Source organism: Bufo bufo, chromosome 6 (genome assembly GCF_905171765.1).
Source record: "Bufo bufo chromosome 6, aBufBuf1.1, whole genome shotgun sequence".
NCBI lineage: Eukaryota > Metazoa > Chordata > Amphibia > Anura > Bufonidae > Bufo > Bufo bufo.
The window spans coordinates 46,950,881-46,975,541 of NC_053394.1; the positions used below are offsets into that span (position 1 = coordinate 46,950,881).

General features: G+C 47.3%; 1 protein-coding gene across 1 annotated transcript in view; it reads right to left on the reverse strand.

Moving 5' to 3' along the window:
• Nucleotides 1–24,661, reverse strand: part of TCERG1L (transcription elongation regulator 1 like) — a 343,152-nt gene that overhangs the window by 260,375 nt on the left and 58,116 nt on the right. The window contains exon 3 of the mRNA XM_040437737.1: nucleotides 17,973–18,160. Coding sequence (XP_040293671.1) covers nucleotides 17,973–18,160 — 188 coding nt within the window. The remainder of the gene's footprint in view (nucleotides 1–17,972; nucleotides 18,161–24,661) is intronic.

A 24,661-nucleotide genomic window follows, 5' to 3' on the forward strand; every position in this document is an offset into this window, starting at 1 on the left:
TGTGTGCAGCCTAAAAATATCTGTGACATCCAGTCTACTTTTTCTGTAGACGGTGTCCGCTGCGGACAGTTACATTACCTGCGCTATATCTCCTGTATAACGTTTCCATATCCGAAATATCTGTGACATTCAGTCCAATGTTTTTGCTGCTGGTGGCAGCGACATTACCTGCGCTACATCTCCAGTATAACGTTAGCGCATACGAAATATCAGTGACATTCAGTGTAATTTTTTATTAGCCGCTGGTGACAGCGACATTATCTGCACTACATCTCCTGTGTAACGTGTGCGCAGCCTAAAAATATCTGTGACATCCAGTGTACTTTTTCTGTAGACGGTGTCTGCTGTGGACAGTTACATTACTTGCGCTACATCTCTTGTGTTATGTTTGTGTATCCGAAATATCAGTGACATCCAGTCAAATTTTTTTGCTGCTGGTGACAGCGACATTACCTGCGCTACATCTCCTGTATAACATTTGCCCATCCTAAATATCAGTGACATTAATTCAGTGTAATTTTTTATTAGCCACTGGTGACAGCGACATTACTTGCGCTAAACCTCCTGTATAACGTTTGTGCATCCTAAATATCTGTGACATTCATTTAGTGTAATTTTTTTATTAGGCGGTGGTGACAGCGACATTACTTGCGCTATAACTCCTGTATAACGTGTGCGCATTTTAAATATCAGTGATATTTATTCAGTATAATTTTCTATTAGGCGGTGGTGACAGCGACATTACTTGCGCTATACCTTCTGTTTAACGTGTGCGCATCCTAAATATCAGTGACATTCATTCAGTGTAATTCAGTGTAATTTTTTTATTAGGCGGTGGTGACAGCGATATTACTTGCGCTATACCTCCTGTTTAACGTGTACACATCTGTGTACTTTATTTGCGCATAGACTTACAAAACCTGTGATACAGTACATCTGATATACTTGCAAGCATATATACCATTTAATATGCGCAAGGCGAGCAGAGAGGGATGGGGAAGTGGCCGTGCTGCTGGGTGTGGTGAAACTGAGCCTGCTGCCAGAGCAAAAGAATCACACTCATCAAGGGATGAGCGAACCCGAACTGTATAGTTCAAATCCGTACCGAATTTTGGGGTGTCCGTGACACGGACCCGAACCCGAACATTTTCGTAAAAGTCCGTGTTCGGGTTCGGTGTTCGGCGCTTTCTTGGCACTTTTTGAAAGGCTGCAAAGCAGCCAATCAACAAGCGTCATACTACTTGCCCCAAGAGGCCATCACAGCCTTGCCTACTATTGGCATGGCTGTGATTGGCCAGTGCAGCATGTGACCCAGCCTCTATATAAGCTTGGGTCACGTTGCGCTGCACGTCACTCTGCTGATTGAAGCATAGGGAGAGGTTGCAGCTGCGACGTTAGGGCGAGATTAGGCAGATTAACACCTCCAAAAGACTTCATTCTGTGATCGATCTGCAGCTGTGGATCATTGAAGTGCTAATATTGACTTGCTCACTTTTTTGAGGCTGCCCAGAGCGTTTTTAGATCACTTTTTTTCTGGGGTGATCGGCGGCCATTTTGTGACTTGTGGTGCACCAGCACAAGCTATCACCAAGTGTATTTAACCATCAATAGTGTGGTTATTTTGTGCTATATCCTACATCAGCTGCAGGCTGAGCCTGTGTCACCGAAGTGCATTTAACCATCAACAGTCTGGTTATTTTTTGGCCATATACTACATCAGCTGCAGGCTGAGCCTGTGTCACCGAAGTGCATTTAACCATCAACAGTCTGATTATTTTTTGGCCATATACTACATCTGGTGCAGGCTGAGCCTGTGTCACCCAAGTGCATTTAACCATCAACAGTGTGGTTATTTTTTGAGCCTGTCACCCAGCGCCTAAAAAATAGACCTGACATTTCTATTCAACCAAATCTGTACTGTTTTAGCTGGTCAAGTTATTTGAAGTGACCGTAAAAGCACACTTTTTGTTCTGGGTTGAAAAACTATTCCCAAATTTGCCATTCTCAAAATAACTAGTTTCTGGTATATGAGGCCTACTTGAAATCTATCCCAAAAAGGATATCTTACATTGAAGGTGCTGATAGTGTCATTCAGAAAAACCTAAGACACACGCTACCGTGCAGATAGAAGTCTGATTCTGTGATTAAACCTTAACCTGTCACACAGCGCAAAAAAAAAAAGGCCTCACATTTCTATTCAACCAAATCTGTACTGTTTTAGCTGGTCAAGTTATTTCTAGTGACCGTAAAAGCACATTTTTTTTTCTGGGTTGAAAAACTATTCCCAAATTTGCCATTCTCAAAAATAACTAGTTTCTGGTATTTGAGGCCTACTTGAAATCTATCCTAAAAAGGATATCTTACATTGAAGGTACTGATAGTGTCATTCAGAAAAACTTAAGACAAACGCTACCGTGCAGATAGAAGTCTGATTCTGTGATTAAACCTATACCTGTCACACAGCGCAAAAAAAAACAGGCCTCACATTTCTATTCAACCAAATCTGTACTGTTTTAGCTGGTCAAGTTATTTCTAGTGACCGTAAAAGCACATTTTTTTTTTCTGGGTTGAAAAACTATTCCCAAATTTGCCATTCTCAAAATAACTAGTTTCTGGTATTTGAGGCCTACTTGAAATCTATCCCAAAAAGGATATCTTACATTGAAGGTGCTGATAGTGCCATTCAGAAAAACCTAAGACACACGCTACCGTGCTGATAGAAGTCTGATTCTGTGATTAAACCTATACCTGTCACACAGCGCAAAAAAAAACAGGCCTCACATTTCTATTCAACCAAATCTGTACTGTTTTAGCTGGTCAAGTTATTTCTAGTGACCGTAAAAGCACTTTTTTTTTTCTGGGTTGAAAAACTATTCCCAAATTTGCCATTCTCAAAATAACTAGTTTCTGGTATTTGAGGCCTACTTGAAATCTATCCCAAAAAGGATATCTTACATTGAAGGTGCTGATAGTGTCATTCAGAAAAACCTAAGACACACGCTACCGTGCAGATAGAAGTCTGATTCTGTGATTAAACCTATACCTGTCACACAGCGCAAAAAAAACCAGGCCTGACATTTCTATTTAACCAAATCTGTACTGTTTTAGCTGGTCAAGTTATTTGTAGTGAACGTAAAAGCAGACTTTTTGTTCTGGGTTGAAAAACTATTCCCAAATTTGCCATTCTCAAAATTGTGGTGAACGGGAACAATGAGGAAAACATCTAATAAGGGACGCGGACGTGGACATGGTCGTGGTGGTGTTAGTGGACCCTCTGGTGCTGGGAGAGGACGTGGCCGTTCTGCCACAGCCACACGTTCTAGTGAACCAACTACCTCAGGTCCCAGTAGCCAGCAGAATTTACAGCGATATTTGGTGGGGCCCAATGCCGTTCTAAGGATGGTAAGGCCTGAGCAGGTACAGGCATTAGTCAATTGGGTGGCCGACAGTGGATCCAGCACGTTCACATTATCTCCCACCTAGTCTTCTGCAGAAAGCGCACAGATGGCGCATGAAAACCAAGCCCATCGGTCTGTCACATCACCCCCATGCATATCAGGGAAACTGTCTGAGCCTCAAGTTATGCAGCAGTCTCTTATGCTGTTTGAAGACTCTGCTGGCAGGGTTTCCCAAGGGCATCCACCTAGCCCTTCCCCAGGGGTAGAAGAGATAGAATGCACTAACGCACAACCACTTATTTTTCCTGATGATGAGGACATGGGAATACCACCTCAGCACGTCTCTGATGATGACGAAACACAGGTGCCAACTGCTGGGTCTTTCTGCAGTGTGCAGACTGAACAGGAGGCCAGGGATCAAGTCTGGGTGGAAGACGATGCAGGGGACGATGAGGTCCTAGACCCCACATGGAATGAAGGTCGTGCCACTGACTTTCACAGTTCGGAGGAAGAGGCAGTGGTGAGACCGAGCCAACAGCGTAGCAAAAGAGGGAGCAGTGGGCAAAATCAGAACACCCGCCGCCAAGAGACTCCGCCTGCTACTGACCGCCGCCATCTGGGACCGAGCACCCCAAAGGCAGCTTCAAGGAGTTCCCTGGCAAGGCACTTCTTCAAACAATGTGCTGACGACAAGACCCGAGTGGTTTGCACGCTGTGCCATCAGAGCCTAAAATGAGGCATTAACATTCTGAACCTTAGCACAACCTGCATGACCAGGCACCCGCATGCAAAGCATGAACTGCAGTAGAGTAAACACCTTAAAAACAAGGAAGTCACTCAGGCTCCCCCTGCTACCTCTTCTGCTGCTGCCGCCTCGGCCTCTTCTGCTGCTGCCGCCGCCTTGGCCTCTTCTGCTGCTGCTGCCGCCGCCTCGGCCTCTTCCTCTGCCTCTGGAGGAACGTTGGCACCTGCCGCCCAGCAAACATGGGATGTACGACCAACACCACCACCTGCGTCACCAAGCATCTCAACCATGTCACACGGCAGCGTTCAGCTCTCCATCTCACAAACATTTGAGAGAAAGCGTAAATTCCCACCTAGCCACCCTCGATCCCTGGCCCTGAATGCCAGCATTTCTAAATTACTGGCCTATGAAATGCTGTCATTTAGGCTGGTGGACACACACAGCTTCAAACAGCTCATGTCACTTGCTGTCCCACAGTATGTTGTTCCCAGCCGCCACTACTTCTCCAAGAGAGCCGTGCCTTCCCTGCACAAACAAGTGTCCGATAAAATCAAGTGTGCACTGCGCAACGCCATCTGTGGCAAGGTCCACCTAACCACAGATACGTGGACCAGTAAGCATGGCCAGGGACGCTATATCTCCCTAACTGCACACTAGGTAAATGTAGTGGCGGCAGGCCCCAGGCGGAGAGCTGTTTGGCGCACGTCCTTCCGCCGCCAAGGATCGCAGGGCAACATTCTTTGCCTCCTGTCTCCTCCTCCTCCTACTCAGCTTCCTCCTCCTCTTCTTCCACCTGCTCATCCAGTCAGCCACACACCTTCACCACCAACTTCAGCACAGCCCGGGGTAAACGTCAGCAGGCCATTCTGAAACTCATATATTTACAGGAGTTGTGGCGGGGTATAGAACAACAGACCGACGAGTGGTTGCTGCCGGTGAGCCTCAAGCCCGGCCTGGTGGTGTGCAATAATGGGCGAAATCTCGTTGCAGCTCTGGGACTAGCCGGTTTGACGCACATCCCTTGCCTGGCGCATGTGCTGAATTTGGTGGTGCAGAAGTTCATTCGCAACTACCCCGACATGTCAGAGCTGCTGCATAAAGTGCGGGCCGTCTGTTCGCGCTTCCGGCGTTCACACCCTGCCGCTGCTCGCTTGTCTGCGCTACAGCGTAACTTCGGCCTTCCCACTCACCGCCTCATATGCGACGTACCCACCAGGTGGAACTCCACCTTGCATATGCTGGACAGACTGTGCGAGCAGCAGCAGGCCATAGTGGAGTTTCAGCTGCAGCATGCACGGGTCAGTCGCACTGTGGATCAGACACACTTCACCACCAATGACTGGGCCTCCATGCGAGACCTGTGTGCCCTGTTGCGTTGTTTCGAGTACTCCACCAACATGGCCAGTGGCGATGACGCCGTTATCAGCGTTACAATACCACTTCTATGTCTCCTTGAGAAAACACTTAGGGCGATGATGGAATAGGAGGTGGCCCAGGAGGAAGAGGGGTCATTTTTAGCACTTTCAGGCCAGTCTCTTCGAAGTGACTCAGAGGGAGGTTTTTTGCAACACCAGAGGCCAGGTACAAATGTGGCCAGACAGGGCCCACTACTGGAGGACGAGGAGGACGAGGATGAGGAGGAGGTGGAGGAGGATGAGGATGAAGCATGTTCACAGCGGGGTGACACCCAAAGCAGCTCGGGCCCATCACTGGTGCGTGGCTGGGGTGAAACACAGGACAATGACGATACGCCTCCCACAGAGGACAGCTTGTCCTTACCTCTGGGCAGCCTGGCACACATGAGAGACTACATGCTGCAGTGCCTGCGCAACGACAGCAGAGTTGCCCACATTTTAACGTGTGCGGACTACTGGGTTGCCACCCTGCTGGATCCCCGGTACAAAGACAATGTGCCCACCTTACTTCCTACACTGGAGCGTGATAGGAAGATGCGCGAGTACAAGCGCACGTTGGTAGACGCACTACTGAGAGCATTCCCAAATGTCACAGGGGAACCAGTGGAAGCCCAAGGCGAAGACAGAGGAGGAGCAAGAGGTCGCCAACGCAGCTGTGTCACGCCCAGCTCCTCTGAGGGCAGGGTTAGCATGGCAGAGATGTGGAAAAGTTTTGTCAACACGCCACAGCTAACTGCACCACCACCTGATACGGAACGTGTTAGCAGGAGGCAACATTTCACTAACATGGTGGAACAGTACCTGTGCACACCCCTCCACGTACTGACTGATGGTTCAGCCCCATTCAACTTCTGGGTCTCCAAATTGTCCACGTGGCCAGAGCTAGCCTTTTATGCCTTGGAGGTGCTGGCCTGCCCGGCGGCCAGCGTTTTGTCTGAACGTGTATTCAGCACGGCAGGGGGCGTCATTACAGACAACGCAGCCGCCTGTCTACAGCCAATGTGGACAAGCTGACGTTCATAAAAATGAACCAGGCATGGATCCCACAGGACCTGTCCATCCCTTGTGCAGATTAGATATTAACTACCTCCCCTTAACAATATATTATTCTACTCCAGGGCACTTCCTCATTCAATACTATTTTTAATTTCATTTTACCATTATATTGAGGGGCAACCCAAAGTTGAATGAACCTCTCCTCTGTCTGGGTGCCGGGGCCTATATGTGTGACAGTGGCCTGTTCCAGTGGTGGGTGACGTGAAGCCTGATTCTCTGCTATGACATGAAGACTTATTCTGTGCTGACATCAGGCCAGATTCTCTGTTACGGGACCTCTCTCCTCTGCCTGGGTGCCTGGGCCTAAATGTGTGACAGTGGCCTGTTCCAGTGGTGGGTGACGTGAAGCCTGATTCTCTGCTATGACATGAAGACAGATTCTGTGCTGACATCAGGCCAGATTCTCTGTTACGGGACCTCTCTCCTCTGCCTGGGTGCCTGGGCCTAAATGTGTGACAGTGGCCTGTTCCAGTGGTGGGTGACGTGAAGCCTGATTCTCTGCTATGACATGAAGACAGATTCTGTGCTGACATCAGGCCAGATTCTCTGTTACGGGACCTCTCTCCTCTGCCTGGGTGCCTGGGCCTAAATGTGTGACAGTGGCCTGTTCCAGTGGTGGGTGACGTGAAGCCTGATTCTCTGCTATGACATGAAGACTGATTCTGTGCTGACATGAAGCCAGATTCTCTGCTATGGCATGAAGAGACTGATTCTGTGCTGACATGAAGCCAGATTCTTTGCTATGGCATGAAGAGACTGATTCTCTGCTGACGTGAAGCCAGATTCTCTGCTATGGGACCTCTGTCCAATTGATATTGGGTCATTTTTTTTATTTATTTTTTTATTTTAATTCATTTCCCTATCCACATTTGTTTGCAGGGGATTTACCTACATGTTGCTGCCTTTTGCAGCCCTCTAGCTCTTTCCTGGGCTGTTTTACAGCCTTTTTAGTGCCCAAAAGTTCGGGTCCCCATTGACTTCAATGGGGTTCGGGTTCGGGACGAAGTTCGGTTCGGGTTCGGATCCCGAACCCGAACATTTCCGGGAAGTTCGGCCGAACTTCTCGAACCCGAACATCCAGGTGTTCGCTCAACTCTATACTCATCCACTAGGGATCGACCGATATTGATTTTTTAGGGCCGATACCGATAATTTGTGAACTTTCAGGCCGATAGCCGATAATTTATACCGATATTCTGGTAATTTTCATTTTTGAAAAAAAAAAAAAATTCCTACACAAATCTGCTGAAAATTAATATGTTTATTGTTAACGTGTATTTTTATTTATTTTTTTTATCTTTCTTTCATTTATACTTAATATTTTGGTGTTTTTTGTTTTTTCTCTCTTTTTTGTTTACTAACTTTTAGCCCCCTTAGGGACTAGAACCCTTGTCCTATTCACCCTGATAGAGATCTATCAGGGTGAATAGGAGCTCACACTGTCCCTGCTGCTCTGTGCTCTGTGCACACAGCAGCATGGAGCTGAATATGGCAGCCAGGGCTTCAATAGCGTCCTGGCTGCCATGGTAACCGATCGGAGCCCCAGGATTACACTGCTGGGGCTCCGATCGGAGGAGCAGGGGAGAGGGGATCCTGTGGCCTCTGCCACCAATGATTAATACTAGGGGGGGCGCACTGCGCCACCAATGTTTTTAATACGGGGGTGGGGGTGGGGAGCACACTGCGCCACCAATGATTAATACTTGGGGGCTTGGGGGGGGGCGCACTGCGCCACCAATGAAGAGAAATCTCTCATTAATTCATATACAGGAGGCGGGAGCTGGCTGCAGAATCACATAGCCGGCTCCCGACCTCTATGAGCAATAGCTGCGATCCGCGGCACCTGGGGGGTTAACTACCGCAGATCGCAGCTACCGCTTATAGAGGTCGGGAGCCGGCTATGTGATTCTGCAGCCAGCTCCCGCCTCCTGTATATGAATTAATGAGAGATTTCTCTTCATTGGTGGCGCAGCGGCCACAGCCCCGCCCCTTCTCTTGTCTTCCTTCCTCTCACTGGCTACAGCGGCAGCAGCACAGGGGGAGGAGACACTGCTTCCTTCTCCCCTGTGCTGCTGAGGGAACACAGAGAGCGCTGAGAGCAGCGCAATTCTTGTTCCCCATCCGTTATCAGAATATCGGCAAAATAGATGCCGATAACGGTCAAAATACTGGATATCGGCCGATAATATCGGTAAAACCGATAATCGGTCGATCCCTATCATCCACGATACCTAGCTTCATGTCCCAGTTTGCAGGGCGGCGCAGGACACCACTCTCAGACCAGTTCAACCAGGTGGTCGGTTGGATAGCAGTAGATAATGCTTCCAGTCAGTTAAGCACCACCCTGTCTTCCCCAAAGGCCAGTCTCAGTAGTCAAGAGTCTGGTCAACAGAATCCTCATCCTGATACTCCTTCCACCCACCATGGAGAGTCTTGGCAAACAAGTGATCCTACACTCGGATAATCCGAGGAGCTGTTTTCATCGCCATTCCTTAATTTGGGCCCCTCGCCCTTGAAGATCTCGACCCCTGTTACAAAGAGAACTTCTCATCTCTCATTCGTGTGGTGGAGAGGATGAGCAAAATGGTGCAATACCAAAAGGTCCACAACACTGGCGGCAGAGAACGTATTTCCTTGGCCAACCGAGGAGGGGAGATGAGGGGAACACACAGGGCAGGGCAACAGAGGCAGGGCAACACTCTCCAAGGCCTGGGACAATTTTATGACACCCCGCCAGCACCCTCAACTTGAGGCGCGGCCTAGTGTCACAAGGAGGGAAAATTTTTGGAAGATGGTGCAGGAGTACGTAGCAGACCGTGTCAGAATTCTTATTGATGGCATGTGCCTTACAACTATTGGGTGTCCAAGCTAGACACGTGGCACGAACTGGCGCTCTACGCCTTGGAGCTTCTGGCCTGCCTCGCCGCCAGCATTTTGTCAGAGCGAGTATTTAGTGCTGCTGAGGGTATAATAAGCGCATCCGCCCGTCAACTGAAAATGCTAACCGGTTGACTCTTATAAAAATGAACAAGGCCTGGATTGCCCCTGACTTCTCTACTCCACCAGAGGAAAACGGCTGAACATAAAGGCACTCTATATGTGGCTTTTATGGTGTATTGAATACACTGTATTTCCATGCACCCCTTCCATCACTAAAAAGGGTATGTGGTTCAATCTCCCTTTTTTCATCCTCCTCCTCCTCCATCATATTGCAGTACGCTGCCCTGCAGGGTATTGCGATGTGAGGTCACGGTTACTTAGGCAAACGAGGGTTGCTCTGGGTTACTCACAGTTTGTAGGGGAACCCTGGGCAGGCATACAGCAGGGATAGAGAGGCTGGCACAGGGGTCCTCTGGGGCACTCTCTGTATATAGGGACCAGGCCTGATGGTGGGTGAGGTGCCCTGGATGTTGCAGATGTTTAATGTGCCGGGGGCAAGGTCCCTTTAAGGTTTGTGACGCCAGTGCCTGTAACGGTGGCACACCGGTTGATGATAGTGGTAATAAGTGAGGAACACGTTGTTGTGGTGAACCAAAACTTCCTTTACTGGAAACAGTTAACTTTATACAGTCTTTTGTAAGTTCCAGGTACAGCAGCAGTAATAAGCAGGCTTTATAAATATACGGCAGGCACAATGATCTTGCAAGATACACAGAGGGTAAAACACTTACAGACCAGGCTGCACTTTTCCTCAGAAATCCTGTGCACTATTCCTCAGAACTCCTGGCTGTCTTTATCCCAAGGCCCGTATGCCCTAATGCTGGCTTTATCCTTGGTAGAAAACCTCCTCAGGTATATATCCTTGCTTTAGGTAAAATACTTCTGCCCTTCAGCTCTCTTGTCTAGCTGGAATACTGGCTCTGCCTTGCTTGGTTATGGGAACTTGGTTTCTCAAGAGGAAACTCTTTCCCTGGTGACAATCTTCTGAGCTAACTCTGGCTCATTATCCTCAGGCAGGCTGATCCACACTTGCTAGCCTCCTGGTGTCAACTAGAAACCTGGGCTGTCTAGTTGGATGTCAGAGCCTGCACCTCAGCCCCACTCTGGCTAAAGTGTCTTCTGGCCTCTGACTCTACACTTTCTCACTGAACAGGACCTGACTATTTATATTAGGGGTTCCCTAGCTCCCTCTACTGGCTTGGAGGTAGAACTACAACCTAACAGGCCTGATACACAGATACAACAGGAAAATACACACAAAAAGCATAGCAATACACATTAAAATGTGATGTCAAATACAATGCCACTGTTCCACAGGAGGTGGAGTACAACGTGGCTGTCACGAGGGTATCAAGAGCCACGTCTGACTCCGTTATACCCGGGGTCAGGAGGTCGCAGCGGGTGGCTGCGCGCTCTATATCTAAAGATCACGTTGTTTCTTAGTGATTGTTTTCTGTGTTTGCCTTGCTATCCTTTTTGTCTCAATCAGGGATCCGTAGCTTCTCCTCCTCAGCTGTTTCTTGTCTGCCACTCCCAACCTCCTTATATTCTCCCCTCACACTTCTCTAGTTGCCAGTTATAGAGCTTCCTGCCTGGACATCTATACTGACCCACTGGAGTTGTGAATCCTGGTTGTCGTTCCAGAGTGCTACCCTCCGGATCCCTGTTGGGCTTCTTGTTGTCTCCTGTTGTCGCCCACCTGGGATTATATGTTGAGTTTGTATTGTCTGTCCTTCCCTTGGTGTTTTCCTTTAGAGCTAGTGGTGCGGACTAGTGTTCCCACCGCCCTGTTCACTATCTAGGGCTCAGCTTAGGGAAAGCCAGGGCTTTAGGCACGTGATCGGCATACGGGTGAGGAACCCATCTAGGGACGTCAGGGCAGCCAGGTGCCAGCCGCTAGGTGAGTCAGGGGTCACCACCTTCCCTCTCACTTGGGCAGGGCCTTCCTTGTTCCCTCCCTCTGTGTCACGTATGTGATAGTCACGCCGACCGTGATATTATAACTGGCCTTTACTTTTTGAGAAAAAAAAAAATAATTTCTTTTTGTTGTTTTTTTTTCTCTACTTAGAATCCAATATGGATCCTATTGCTGCCTTGGCAAAACAGCTTCAAGGCCTGTCTTTGGAGGTGGCAGGATTGAAGTCGTCTGTCCTCCAACAACAGCAGCAAATGCAGCAGACCGCACCCCCAGCGGTTGCTATGGGTAACCAGGTTGTTACAGAACCCAAGGTAGTTCTTCCTGACAGATTTTCTGGGGGAAGGGACAAATTTGCGACGTTCCGTGAGGCCTGCAAATTATACTTTAAGTTGCGCCCTTACTCCTCAGGTAATGAAGAACAGCGGGTAGGGATTGTCATTTCCCTGCTTCAGGGGGACCCACAATCCTGGGCGTTCTCGTTACCCCCTGGTTCCCAGGCTCTCCGGTCAGTGGAGGGATTGTTTGGGGCTTTGGGTCTCATATATGATGACCCGGACCGTGTCGCCCTGGCTGAGTCGAAGTTACGAGACTCCTACAGGGAGATCGGTCAGCAGAGGAATATTGCTCAGAGTTCCGTAGGTGGGCTACTGATACTCAGTGGAACGACCCGGCTCTCAGGAGTCAGTTCTGCTCTGGGTTATCTGAAAGGGTTAAGGATGCACTGGCGCTGTATGAGACCCCCCTTTCCCTTGATGCTGTTATGTCCCTCTCTATCAGAATAGATAGGCGTCTTAGGGAGAGATCGAAAATTCCTGAGCAATTGGTTACCTCTCCCAAGCAACAATTAGTCTGTACTGACTTAGATGAGCCTATGCAGCTAGGCGGAACTTCTCGTCAGGTCCGTCCTCCTGAGGTTTGCCGTAGGGGGGGGGGCTTGTTTTTTCTGTGGGGGGAAGGGTCATTTCATTAATGTCTGTCCCTCCTTTCTCAAAAACAAAAGACCGTCGGAAAACTACTAACCCCAGGCTGTGCGGAGGATGTCAGCCGGGGGGTATACGTTTCCTCCATACGAACATCTCAATTTGTGTTACCAGCGGTTATTGTTTTTGGTGTTAAGACGGAGTCTATTTCTTTTTTTCTAGACAGTGGAGCAGGGGTAAATTTGATAGATGCCCATTTTGCCCGCACTATGGGTTTGTCTCTCTGTACGCTGCAGAGACCTATTCCCGTATTCGCTATAGATTCGGCTCCTCTGTCTCAGAGAAACCTCACCCACATTGTTCATAATTTACACCTTCGGGTAGGGGACCACCATAATGAGTGTCTTTCATGTTACGTTCTGGAGGGCCTTCCCTCTCCTGTGGTATTGGGTCTTCCCTGGTTGGTAGCGCACAATCCAGTGGTGGATTGGCAGGCCAGGGAGATATTGGAGTGGAGTGAGCATTGCAGAGAGAATTGCTTAAATAACAATTGCTTAATCGCCTCCATAGCTTCCCTACCTACATTTATTTCGGACTTTGAGGACGTTTTTTCTGAAAAGGGTTGTCAGAAGCTACCACCTCATCGTCCTTATGATTGCCCGGTTAACCTGATTCCCGGTGCAAAATTACCCAAGTCCAGGTTGTATAATCTTTCGGGTCCCGAGAGACAAGCCATGAAAGATTATATCTCCGAGAGTCTGGCTAAGGGACACATCAGACCCTCTTCTTCACCCGTGGCTGCAGGGTTTTTCTTTGTTAAAAAGAAAGATGGGGGCCTGCGTCCTTGCCTAGATTTCCGTGAGCTAAACCAGATAACCATCCGAGACCCATACCCTCTTCCTCTCATTCCTGACCTTTTTAATCAGATTGCGGGTGCTAGGTGGTTCTCCAAACTTGATCTTAGGGGGGCCTACAATCTGATTCGTATCAGGGAAGGGGATGAGTGGAAGACAGCTTTTAACACCCCTGAGGGGCATTATGAAAATCTAGTTATGCCTTTCGGTCTGACCAATGCCCCCGCTGTCTTCCAACATTTCGTTAATGATATTTTTAGTCATCTCATCGGCAGGTTTGTAGTCATATACCTAGATGATATCTTAATTTATTCGGCTGATCTGAAAACACATGAGGTGCATGTCAGGCAAGTACTGCAGGTCCTACGTACGAATAAATTATATGCGAAAATTGAAAAATGTGTCTTCGCCGTTCAGGAAATACAGTTCCTGGGATATCTATTATCTGCTTCAGGTTTCCGTATGGATCCTGGGAAGGTCCAGGCAATTTTAGATTGGGATCTTCCTGAGAACCTTAAAGCCCTACAACGGTTTTTGGGTTTCTCAAATTTCTATAGAAAGTTCATTAAAAATTATTCAGTGATCGTTAAACCCCTTACCGACATGACTAGGAAGGGGACTGATTTTTCCAAATGGTCTGACGCCGCTAAAAATGCATTTTCCTCTCTAAAAGAGAGGTTTACCTCGGCACCTGTTCTAATTCAACCTGATGTCTCCCAGCCTTTTATTGTTGAGGTAGATGCGTCAGAGGTGGGAGTGGGGGCTGTATTGTCTCAGGGTCCGTCTCCTGGCAAATGGCGCCCTTGCGCTTTCTTTTCCAAAAAATTATCTTCTGCAGAGAAGAACTATGATGTTGGAAATAGGGAACTGTTGGCGATTAAACTGGCGCTTGAAGAGTGGCGTCACTTCTTAGAGGGAGCAATCCACCCCGTCACGGTGATTACGGATCACAAAAACCTTCTGTACCTAGAATCGGCTAAGCGTCTCACCCCTAGACAAGCTAGGTGGTCGCTATTCTTTACCAGATTTAACTTTGTAATCACCTATCGTCCTGGGGCAAAAAATACCAAGGCAGACGCGTTATCTCGTAGTTTCCCTGGAGGGGGTAATGTTAGTGATCCGGTACCTATTTTACAAAGAGGAGTGGTTGTCTCTGCTGTACACTCTGTTCTAGAGGGAAAGGTGTTAGAGGCCCAGGGGGACGCCCCGGCCTCTTGCCCCTCAGAGAAATTGTTTGTACCGTTAAACCTGCGTCTTGAATTATTAAAAGAACATCATAATTCGGCACTTGCTGGGCACCCGGGTAGTAAAGCAACCTTGGAGCTATTATCTCGTCGTTTTTGGTGGCCAAGGTTGCGTCAGGATGTAATGGATTTCGTGTCTACTTGCTCTACTTGTGCACGCGCGAAAGTCTCTCATACACGTCCAGCAGGGTCTTTATTGCCACTTTTTATCCCCAATAGGCCATGGACACATCTGTCAATGGATTTCATCACTGACTTACCGTTGTCTGCGGGTAAAACAGTTATTTTGGTAGTAGTAGACAGGTTTAGCAAAATGGTACACTTTATTGCGCTACCCGCACTTCCTAATGCTAAAACTCTTGCTCAGGTGTTTATCAGTGAAATCGTGAAGCTTCACGGGGTCCCTTCCGATGTGGTTTCGGATCGGGGAACCCAGTTTATTTCTAAGTTTTGGAAAGCTTTTTGTTCCCGTTTGGGGGTACACTTGTCCTTTTCCTCAGCTTTCCATCCTCAGTCGAATGGACAGACTGAGCGTGCCAACCAAAACCTAGAAACATATTTAAGGTGTTTTGTGTCTGAAAACCAAGAGTTGTGGTCATCATATTTACCGTTAGCTGAGTTTGCCATAAATAATCATTATCAGGAGTCCACTGGCAAGTCACCATTCCTTGGTGCATACGGTTTTCATCCCCAATTTTGTACTTTCAAAGAGGGGGGGTCTTCTGGGGTTCCCGAAGAGGAAAGGTTTTCTTCATCTCTTTCATCGGTATGGCAGAAGGTGCAAGTTAACTTGAAAAAGATGAGTGGTAAATATAAATGCATGGCCGATAAGAAACGGTCGCCAGGTCAGGACCTAGGGGTGAATGACTATGTGTGGTTGTCTACTAGAAATATTAAGTTGAAGGTTCCCTCTTGGAAACTGGGCCCTAGGTTCATTGGTCCTTATAAAATAGTAGCCGTCATTAACCCTGTGGCTTTTCGCCTGGAGCTACCTCAGACTTTTAAGATCCATAAGGTCTTCCATAAATCGTTACTCAAGAAGTATGTTCCACCTCTAGAACCATCACCGCTGCCACCTCCTCCTGTTATTGTGGATGGTAATCTGGAGTTTCAAATAGCCAGAATTGTTGATTCTCGTCGGGTCCGCCGCTCTCTTCAGTATCTGGTGCATTGGAGGGGTTACGGTCCCGAGGAAAGAATGTGGGTTCCAGCGTCAGAGGTAAACGCCAACAGGTTAATTCAGGCTTTCCATGCCTCTCATCCTGAGAGACCTGGTCCTGAGTGTCCGGAGGCCCCTCGTGAAAGGGGGGGGTACTGTCACGAGGGTATCAAGAGCCACGTCTGACTCCGTTATACCCGGGGTCAGGAGGTCGCAGCGGGTGGCTGCGCGCTCTATATCTAAAGATCACGTTGTTTCTTAGTGATTGTTTTCTGTGTTTGCCTTGCTATCCTTTTTGTCTCAATCAGGGATCCGTAGCTTCTCCTCCTCAGCTGTTTCTTGTCTGCCACTCCCAACCTCTTTATATTCTCCCCTCACACTTCTCTAGTTGCCAGTTATAGAGCTTCCTGCCTGGACATCTATACTGACCCACTGGAGTTGTGAATCCTGGTTGTCGTTCCAGAGTGCTACCCTCCGGATCCCTGTTGGGCTTCTTGTTGTCTCCTGTTGTCGCCCACCTGGGATTATATGTTGAGTTTGTATTGTCTGTCCTTCCCTTGGTGTTTTCCTTTAGAGCTAGTGGTGCGGACTAGTGTTCCCACCGCCCTGTTCACTATCTAGGGCTCAGCTTAGGGAAAGCCAGGGCTTTAGGCACGTGATCGGCGTACGGGTGAGGAACCCGTCTAGGGACGTCAGGGCAGCCAGGTGCCAGCCGCTAGGTGAGTCAGGGGTCACCACCTTCCCTCTCACTTGGGCAGGGCCTTCCTTGTTCCCTCCCTCTGTGTCACGTATGTGATAGTCACGCCGACCGTGATAGTGGCCAAATTGACACTTGTGTAGTGCCCACATTTACCTAGTGGGACACTACAATATCAACATGCTTATTTGGCTGCCCTCGCTCCTAATGTTTTAGAGGGTCAGCTCAGCAGCGGGCCCTCACCCATAATGTTTTAGAGGGTCACCATCAGGCCCTCACCTATAATGTTTTTGAGGGTCACTAGCAGGCCCTGAACCATAATGTTTTAGAGGTTCAGCACAGCAGCAGACCCTCACCCCTAAATTTTAAATAGACAGCTCGGCAGCAGGCCCTTGCCCACAAAAATTTTTAGATGGTCATCTCGGCAGCAGGCCCTCGCCCACACAATTTTTTAGATGGTCAGCTTGGCAGCAGGCCCTTACCCACAAATTTTTTTAGATGGTCAGCTCGGCAGCAGGCCCTCGCCCACAACATTTTTTAGATGGTCAGCTCGGCAGCAGGCCCTCGCCCACAAAATGTTTAGATGGTCAGCTTCGGCAGCAGGCCCTCGCCAATAATGTTTTAGATGGTCAGCTCTGCAGCAGACCCTCACCACTAATGTTTTAGATGGTCAGATCAGCAGCAGGCCCTCGCCCCTAATGTTTTAGAGGGTCACCAGCAGGCCGGCAATCATAATTTTTCAAGGGTGTGTATGATGCCCTTCGTTATTTATAATAAAGGGTGTATTGGAGTGACGGTTCCTTGTAATTTTTGGCAGCCTTTTCACTTAGTGCATAGGCTTTATGAGTGTAGGAGTCCCACTACCTGAACAATTGTACCACAATGTCGATGAGGCCCTCCTTTATGTGACATACAGGATGTATCGAAGTGCCTCTTCCTTGTAATTTTTGGCCGCACTTGCACTTTATATTCAAGTAAATATACAGGAAAGAATGTTTCCTAACAATGTTTCCTCTAAAATCGATTTTATCTTCGGTTTGGTGCTTATTATTGTCAGTCTGTAAAAGTGGCGTACTACTTGGACAACATCATTCCCAGCAGCGACCTGGGAGTCCAAGATGCATCCAGACATCCTCCCCATGCTGTTCCCGAACCATTTCAGTAGTGTTTCCATCAATTTCTGACCTTTTCCTATAAACCAGACACCCTCCCCTCTTCAGAGCAGGGAGCGCCTGGTTTAATTCTCTGGTTCTCCCATTGACTTCCATTGTGCTATGTTGAACACCCGAGCATCCCAAAATGTTCTACTCGAGCACCAGAGCACCCGAGCACTTTGGTGCTCGACCAACACAACATGGTATGCGTGACTTTTGCACTGTACTCTCCAGAGACTCAGGGACCCCATTCCCTGAATGAGAAGGGTCCCACCAGTGGGAACCTCACTGACTAGATATTTATCACCTATCCTATGGATTTGTATCTTAGGACAGCCCCTTTAAGAACTGAGATTTACCAGCACTATTTCTTTAGATTAGTCCCAGTTTATGCCTAGAACGTATCAAGCATGTCACCAATTTGTGTTCTTTACACTAACGTCTTTCTAAAAAACAGCTTGTCAGTTGTCACAGACCTGTTACGCGCTGTGGAGTTAATATGACCGTGTGCAATGGCCTGGAGGCAGTAGATGGTCTAGATATAGCCATGGTTACTTGATTTGTCCTGCGACTCGGCTTCTCAAGTGCATGAAATAATATCAGTTCCTCAGCTGGGTGCATCCAGGAAGAATCCAGAGCAAGAGAGTTGTTAAGAAAGATCTGTGAAATACAGAAAATAAAATTAAAGTATGTTGAAGTTTAATACTACAACCATCACGGCATTCACATACAGTACATACCTGAAATTTGTGGACCACACTTACATAGTTTCCAACATTAACAAATTTGCAGGGACTGTCCCTAATTTTCAGAGCCAAATGTGGACTGTCCTAGGCTGAAATGGGTGGGGCTTATGTCATCTCACTTAACAGTGAGTGGTCCTGTGTAGGTTTGGTTCTCAGGGAGGGGCTTATAGGTACGGAATTTACCAACCACGAGGAGTGGGCAACACATGGCTGGATTTAGCTGATCCTGCACATTTATCATAATTTACACTAGAATAATTATACCTGAAATCGACACCAGTTCTTGCTAGCATAGACTTCCGTACTGGTGCACAGATCTTCTGAGCTGCGTCACAATAATTAACAGGCATGTGCCTCTTATTAATTGTGGTAGATCTGACACCAGCATACAAAGTGCCATTCTTAAAGGGGTTGTCCCATGAAAAACAGTCTACAGTTTTCAAACCAGCACCTGAATCTGAATACTTTTGCAAATGCATGTAATAAAAAAATTGGTATAGCAACTGAGTTATTCAATAAAATATATCTGTATAGCGCCACCTGCTGTATATTTTTTTTCTTATTTCTTTGACCTGCTCACTGAGATGGCCGCACATGCTCAGTTTCATCCTTCAACTGCCTCCTGAGCTGTGATAGGGAGAACATGGACACGCCCCCTGAGCTGCAGCATAAAAGACACTCCCCTTGAGCTATCAGCTTGATATAAATCTAGCAGAACAATGGATGTGGAGATCTCTGGATCCATGTGAGGTACAGGGCTGGTTCTGGCTTTGTTAGAAAAAGATTGTCATGTACTATGTGATGTCTGATTTTGATTTTTTACATTAGTGATGGGATAACTTCTTTAATAAATGTCAGTCTGCATATTGAATATATGTACAGATGTAGCTGAGCTAAAACTAACTCTAACTCTAACTAACTCTGATAACATGTCACAATGTTATCTGGTGCTAAAAGCCATTGAAATACATTAAATGAGTTACTTAACCATTTGTGCAATTTTTTACTTAAAAGGGGTCCTCTCACTTCAGTAAGTGGCATTTATCATGTAGAGAAAGTTAAAGTGAACCTTTTTACCTGGATTTCACTTAATAAACTATCAAAAGTACCTTATAGATCATCCTCATTGTGTTAGCACACGGTCTTGTCCCGCTTTTCTGCCATGTATATGCATGAAAAAATCGCCTTATAAAGTACTCTTCTCCAGCTCCACAAGTCACGGTAGAAGTCAAGGGGGTAGCCCTTCTCTCACTCCAGGCTGTAACTCCCCTGCCCTAACCCCGCCTCTATGCAGTCTAATTGACACCCGGCTCAGCCGCTGGGACCGCGCTTGTACAGGCGGCGCATGCGCCGTCGGACTCAAGCGCGATCCTGTAACTGAATCGCGCGTGAGGAAGAGAAGACAGGCAGGCATCGGGGACGGCGCATGCGCGATTCAGTTACAGGATCGCGCTTGAGTTCGACGGCGCATGCGCCGCCTGTACAAGCGCGGTCCCGGCGACTGAGCCGGGTGTCAATTAGACTGCATAGAGGCGGGGTTAGGGCAGGGGAGTTACAGCCTGGAGTGAGGGAAGGGATACCCCCTTGACTTCTATCGTGACTTGTGGAGCTGGAGAAAAGTACATTATAAAGCGATTTTTCCATGCATATACATGGCAGAAAAGCGGGACAAGACCATGTGCTAACACAATGAGGATGATCTATAAGGTACTTTTGATAGTTTATTAAGTGAAATCCAGGTGAAAGGTTCGCTTTAATGCAAGCCACTTACTAATGTAATGTGATTGTCAATATTGTTTCCTTTGATGGCTGGATTTATTTTTCCGTCACATTATACACTGCTCGTTTCCATGGTTACAGACCACCCTGCAATCCATCAGTGGTGGTCGTGCTTGCACACTATAGTAAAAAAGGGTCAGCTTCTCTGGTGGCCAGGACCCGTGGGAGTTCACATAGGCTAGTGCCTTTTCCTATATTGTGCAAGCACGACCACCACTGATGTACTGCAGGGTGGTCTGTAACCATAGAAACAAGCAGTATATAATATGATGGAAAAATTAATTCTGCCAGCAAAATATTAAATTCATAAGGCCTCTTGCACACGAACGTATTTTCTTTCTGTGTCCGTTCGTTTTTTTTTCCCGGACCGTATGCGGAACCATTCATTTCAATGGGTCCGCAAATAAACAGAAGGTACTCCGTGTACATTCCGTTTCCATATTTCCATTCCGCAAAAAAATTGAACATGTCCTATTCTTGTCCGTATTACGGACAAGGATAGGACTGTTCTATTAGGGGCCTGCTGTTCCGTTCCGCAAAATACGGAATGCACACGGATGTCATCCGTATTTTTTGCGGATCCGTTTTTTGTAGACCACAAAATACATACGGTAGTGTGCAAGAGGCCTAAAGGACTTCTATCACTGCACACCATTATGTCAAACGGTCATCAGTCGGTCGCACTTGTAACAATAATGTCTCTGGCATCTCCATATGTTCCGTCAATCCTCCCAAAAAAATATACTGCTGTTACTGCTTGTTGCACCCATAGGCTCCCCACCCTGTCTTCTTTGCCACACCCCCACTGCTGTGATGGACAAGTTAGGGATCTTGTACTGTACTTGCACCATAAAGAGAAGGTAGGTTCCTCATCTGCCCAGCGGTCTCTATCCCTTTACTGCACATGTACAGAATGTGATCCCTCTAGACTTCAGGGCCCTCTTGTCCATCACAGCGGTAGGGGCGCAGCATAGAAGACAGGAAGAGGAGCCTCTGGGTGTAACGAGGTGCAATGCCCTTGTTGCACCTAGTGGGAAATTTGCATATATATACAGTTGCAAGAAAAAGTATGTGAACCCTTTGGAATGATATGGATTTGTGCACAAATTGGTCATAAAATGTGATCTGATCTTCATCTAAGTCACAACAATAGACAATCACAGTCTGCTTAAACTAATAACGCACAAAGAATTAAATGTCACCATGTTTTTATTGAACACACCATGTAAACATTCACAGTGCAGGTGGAAAAAGTATGTGAACCCTTGGATTTAATAACTGGTTGAACCTCCTTTGGCAGCAATAACTTCAACCAAACGTTTCCTGCAGTTGCAGATCAGACGTGCACAACGGTCAGGAGTAATTCTTGACCATTCCTCTTTACAGAACTGTTTCATTTCAGCAATATTCTTGGGATGTCTGGTGTGAATCGCTTCCTTGAGGTCATGCCACAGCATCTCAATCGGGTTGAGGTCAGGACTCTGACTGGGCCACTCCAGAAGCTGTATTTTCTTCTATTTAAGCCATTCTGTTGTTGGTTTTTCTTCTATGCTTTAGGTCGTCTTCCTGTTGCAACACCCATCTTCTGTTGAGCTTCAGCTGGTGGACAGATGGCCTTAAGTTCTCCTGCAAAATGTCTTGATAAACTTGGGAATTCATTTTTCCTTTGATGATAGCAATCCGTCCAGGCAGTGACGCAGTAAAGCAGCCCCAAACCATGATGCCCCCACCACCATACTTCACAGTTGGGATGAGGTTTTGATGTTGGTGTGCTGTGCCTCTTTTTCTCCACACATAGTTTTGTGTGTTTATTCCAAACAACTCAACTTTGGTTTCATCTGTCCACAGAATATTTTGCCAGTACTGCTGTGGAACATCCAGGTGCTCTTGTGCAAACTGTAAACGTGCAGCAATGTTTTTTTTTGGACAGCAGTGGCTTCCTCTGTGGTATCCTCCCATGAAATCCTTTCTTGTTTAGTGTTTTACGTATCGTAAATTCGCTAACAGGGATGTTAGCATATGCCAGAGACTTTTGTAAGTCTTTAGCTGACACTCTATGATTCTTCTTCACCTCATTGGGCAGTCTGTGCTGTGCTCTTGCAGTCATCTTTACAGGACAGCCACTCCTAGGGAGAGTAGCAGCAGTGCTGAACTTTCTCCATTTATAGACAATTTGTCTTACCGTGGACTCATGAACAGCAAAGCTTTTGGAGATACTTTTATAACCCTTTCCAGCTTTATGCAAGTCAACAATTCTTAATCGTAGGTCTTCTGAGAGCTCTTTTGTGCGAGGCATCATTCACATCAGGCAATGCTTCTTGTGAAAAGCAAACCCAGAACTGGTGTGTGTTTTTTGTAGGGCAGGGCAGCTGTAACCAACACCTCCAATCTCATCTCATTGATTGGACTCCGGTTGGTTGACACCTCACTCCAATTAGCTCTTGGAAATGTCATTAGTCTAGGGGTTCACATACTTTTTCCACCTGCACTGTGAATGTTTACATGGTGTGTTCAATAAAAACATGGTAACATTTAATTCTTTGTGTGTTATTAGCTTAAGCAGACTGTGATTGTCTATTGTTGTGACTTAGATGAAGATCAGATCACATTTTATGACCAATTTGTGCAGAAATCCATATCATTCCAAAGGGTTCACATACTTTTTCTTGCAACTGTATATATATATATACACTGCTCAAAAAATAAAGGGAACACTTAAACAACACAATGTAACTCCAAGTCAATCACACTTCTGTGAAATCAAACTGTCCACTTAGGAAGCAACACTGAGTGACAATCAATTTCACATGCTGTTGTGCAAATGGGATAGACAACAGGTGGAAATTATAGGCAATTAGCAAGACACCCCCAATAAAGGAGTGGTTCTGTAGGTGGTGACCACAGACCGCTTCTCAGTTCTTATGCTTCCTGGCTGATGTTTTGGTCACTTTTGAATGCTGGCGGTGCTTTCACTCTAGTGGTAGCATGAGACGGAGTCTACAACCTACACAAGTGGCTCAGGTAGTGCAGCTTATCCAGGATGGCACATCAATGCGAGCTGTGGCAAGAAGGTTTGCTGTGTCTGTCAGCGTAGTGTCCAGAGCATGGAGGCGCTACCAGGAGACAGGCCAGTACATCAGGAAACGTGGAGGAGGCCGTAGGAGGGCAACAACCCAGCAGCAGGACCGCTACCTCCGCCTTTGTGCGAGGAGGAACAGGAGGAGCACTGCCAGAGCCCTGCAAAATGACCTCCAGCAGGCCACAAATGTGCATGTGTCTGCTCAAACTGTCAGAAACAGACTCCATGAGGGTGATATGAGGGCCCGACGACCACAGGTGGGGGTTGGGCTTACAGCCCAACACCGTGCAGGACGCTTGGCATTTTCCAGAGAACACCAATAGTGGCAAATTCGCCACTGGCGCCCTGTGCTCTTCACAGATGAAAGCAGGTTCACACTAAGCACATGTGACAGACCTGACAGAGTCTGGAGACGCCATGGAGAACGTTCTGCTACCTGCAACATCCTCCAGCATGACCAGTTTGGCATTGGTCAGTCATGGTGTGGGGTGGCATTTCTTTGGAGGGCCGCACAGCCCTCCATGTGCTCGCCAGAGGTAGCCTGACTGCCATTAGGTATCGAGATGAGATCCTCAGACCCCTTGTGAGACCATATGCTGGTGCGGTTGGCAGTGGGTTCCTCCTAATGCAAGACAATGCTAGACCTCATGTGGCTGGAGTGTGTCAGCAGTTCCTGCAAGACGAAGGCATTGATGCTGTGGACTGGCCCGCCCGTTCCCTAGACCTGAATCCAATTGAGCACATCTGGGACATCATGTCTCGCTCTATCCACCAATGTCACGTTGCACCACAGACTGTCCAGGAGTTGGCAGATGCTTTAGTCCAGGTCTGGGAGGAGATCCCTCAGGAGACCGTCCGCCACCTCATCAGGAGCATGCACAGGCGTTGTAGGGAGGTCATACAGGCACGTGGAGGCCACACACACTACTGAGCCTCATTTTGACTTGTTTTAAGGACATTACATCAAAGTTGGATCAGCCTGTAGTGTGTTTTTCCACTTAAATTTTGAGGGTGACTCCAAATCCAGACCTCCATGGGTTGAAAAATTTGATTTCCATTTTTTTATTTTTGTGTGATTTTGTTGTCAGCACATTCAACTATGTAAAGAACAAAGTATTTCAGAAGAATATTTAATTAATTCAGATCTAGGATGTGTTATTCTTGTGTTCCCTTTATTTTTTTGAGCAGTGTATATTATATGTAGCGGGTGCAATGAAGGCAAACAGTGATGTCGCCGTCCCCCCCCCCCCCCTCCCCCCCGTCATTGAACCCCTCAGATGCTGCATTCATTGCCAAATGCGGCATCTGAAATTAACATTGAGGACTTTCAGGGGTCAATACGGTTAAAAAAAAATAATATAAGAAATACTTTTGATGGTGTCGAGCCCACCGCGGCCATGTCACTTGAAGACACCTCGCAAAATCTTGCTTGGTGACGTGATGACATCATCATGCAGGTTAGCTAGGTGACGTCATATGTCATTGTGCGCAAGTTTTTCTGTGGTATCTTCAATCAAGATGGCCACTGCAGCCTCTTCGCGCGCAAATGGATAAGGT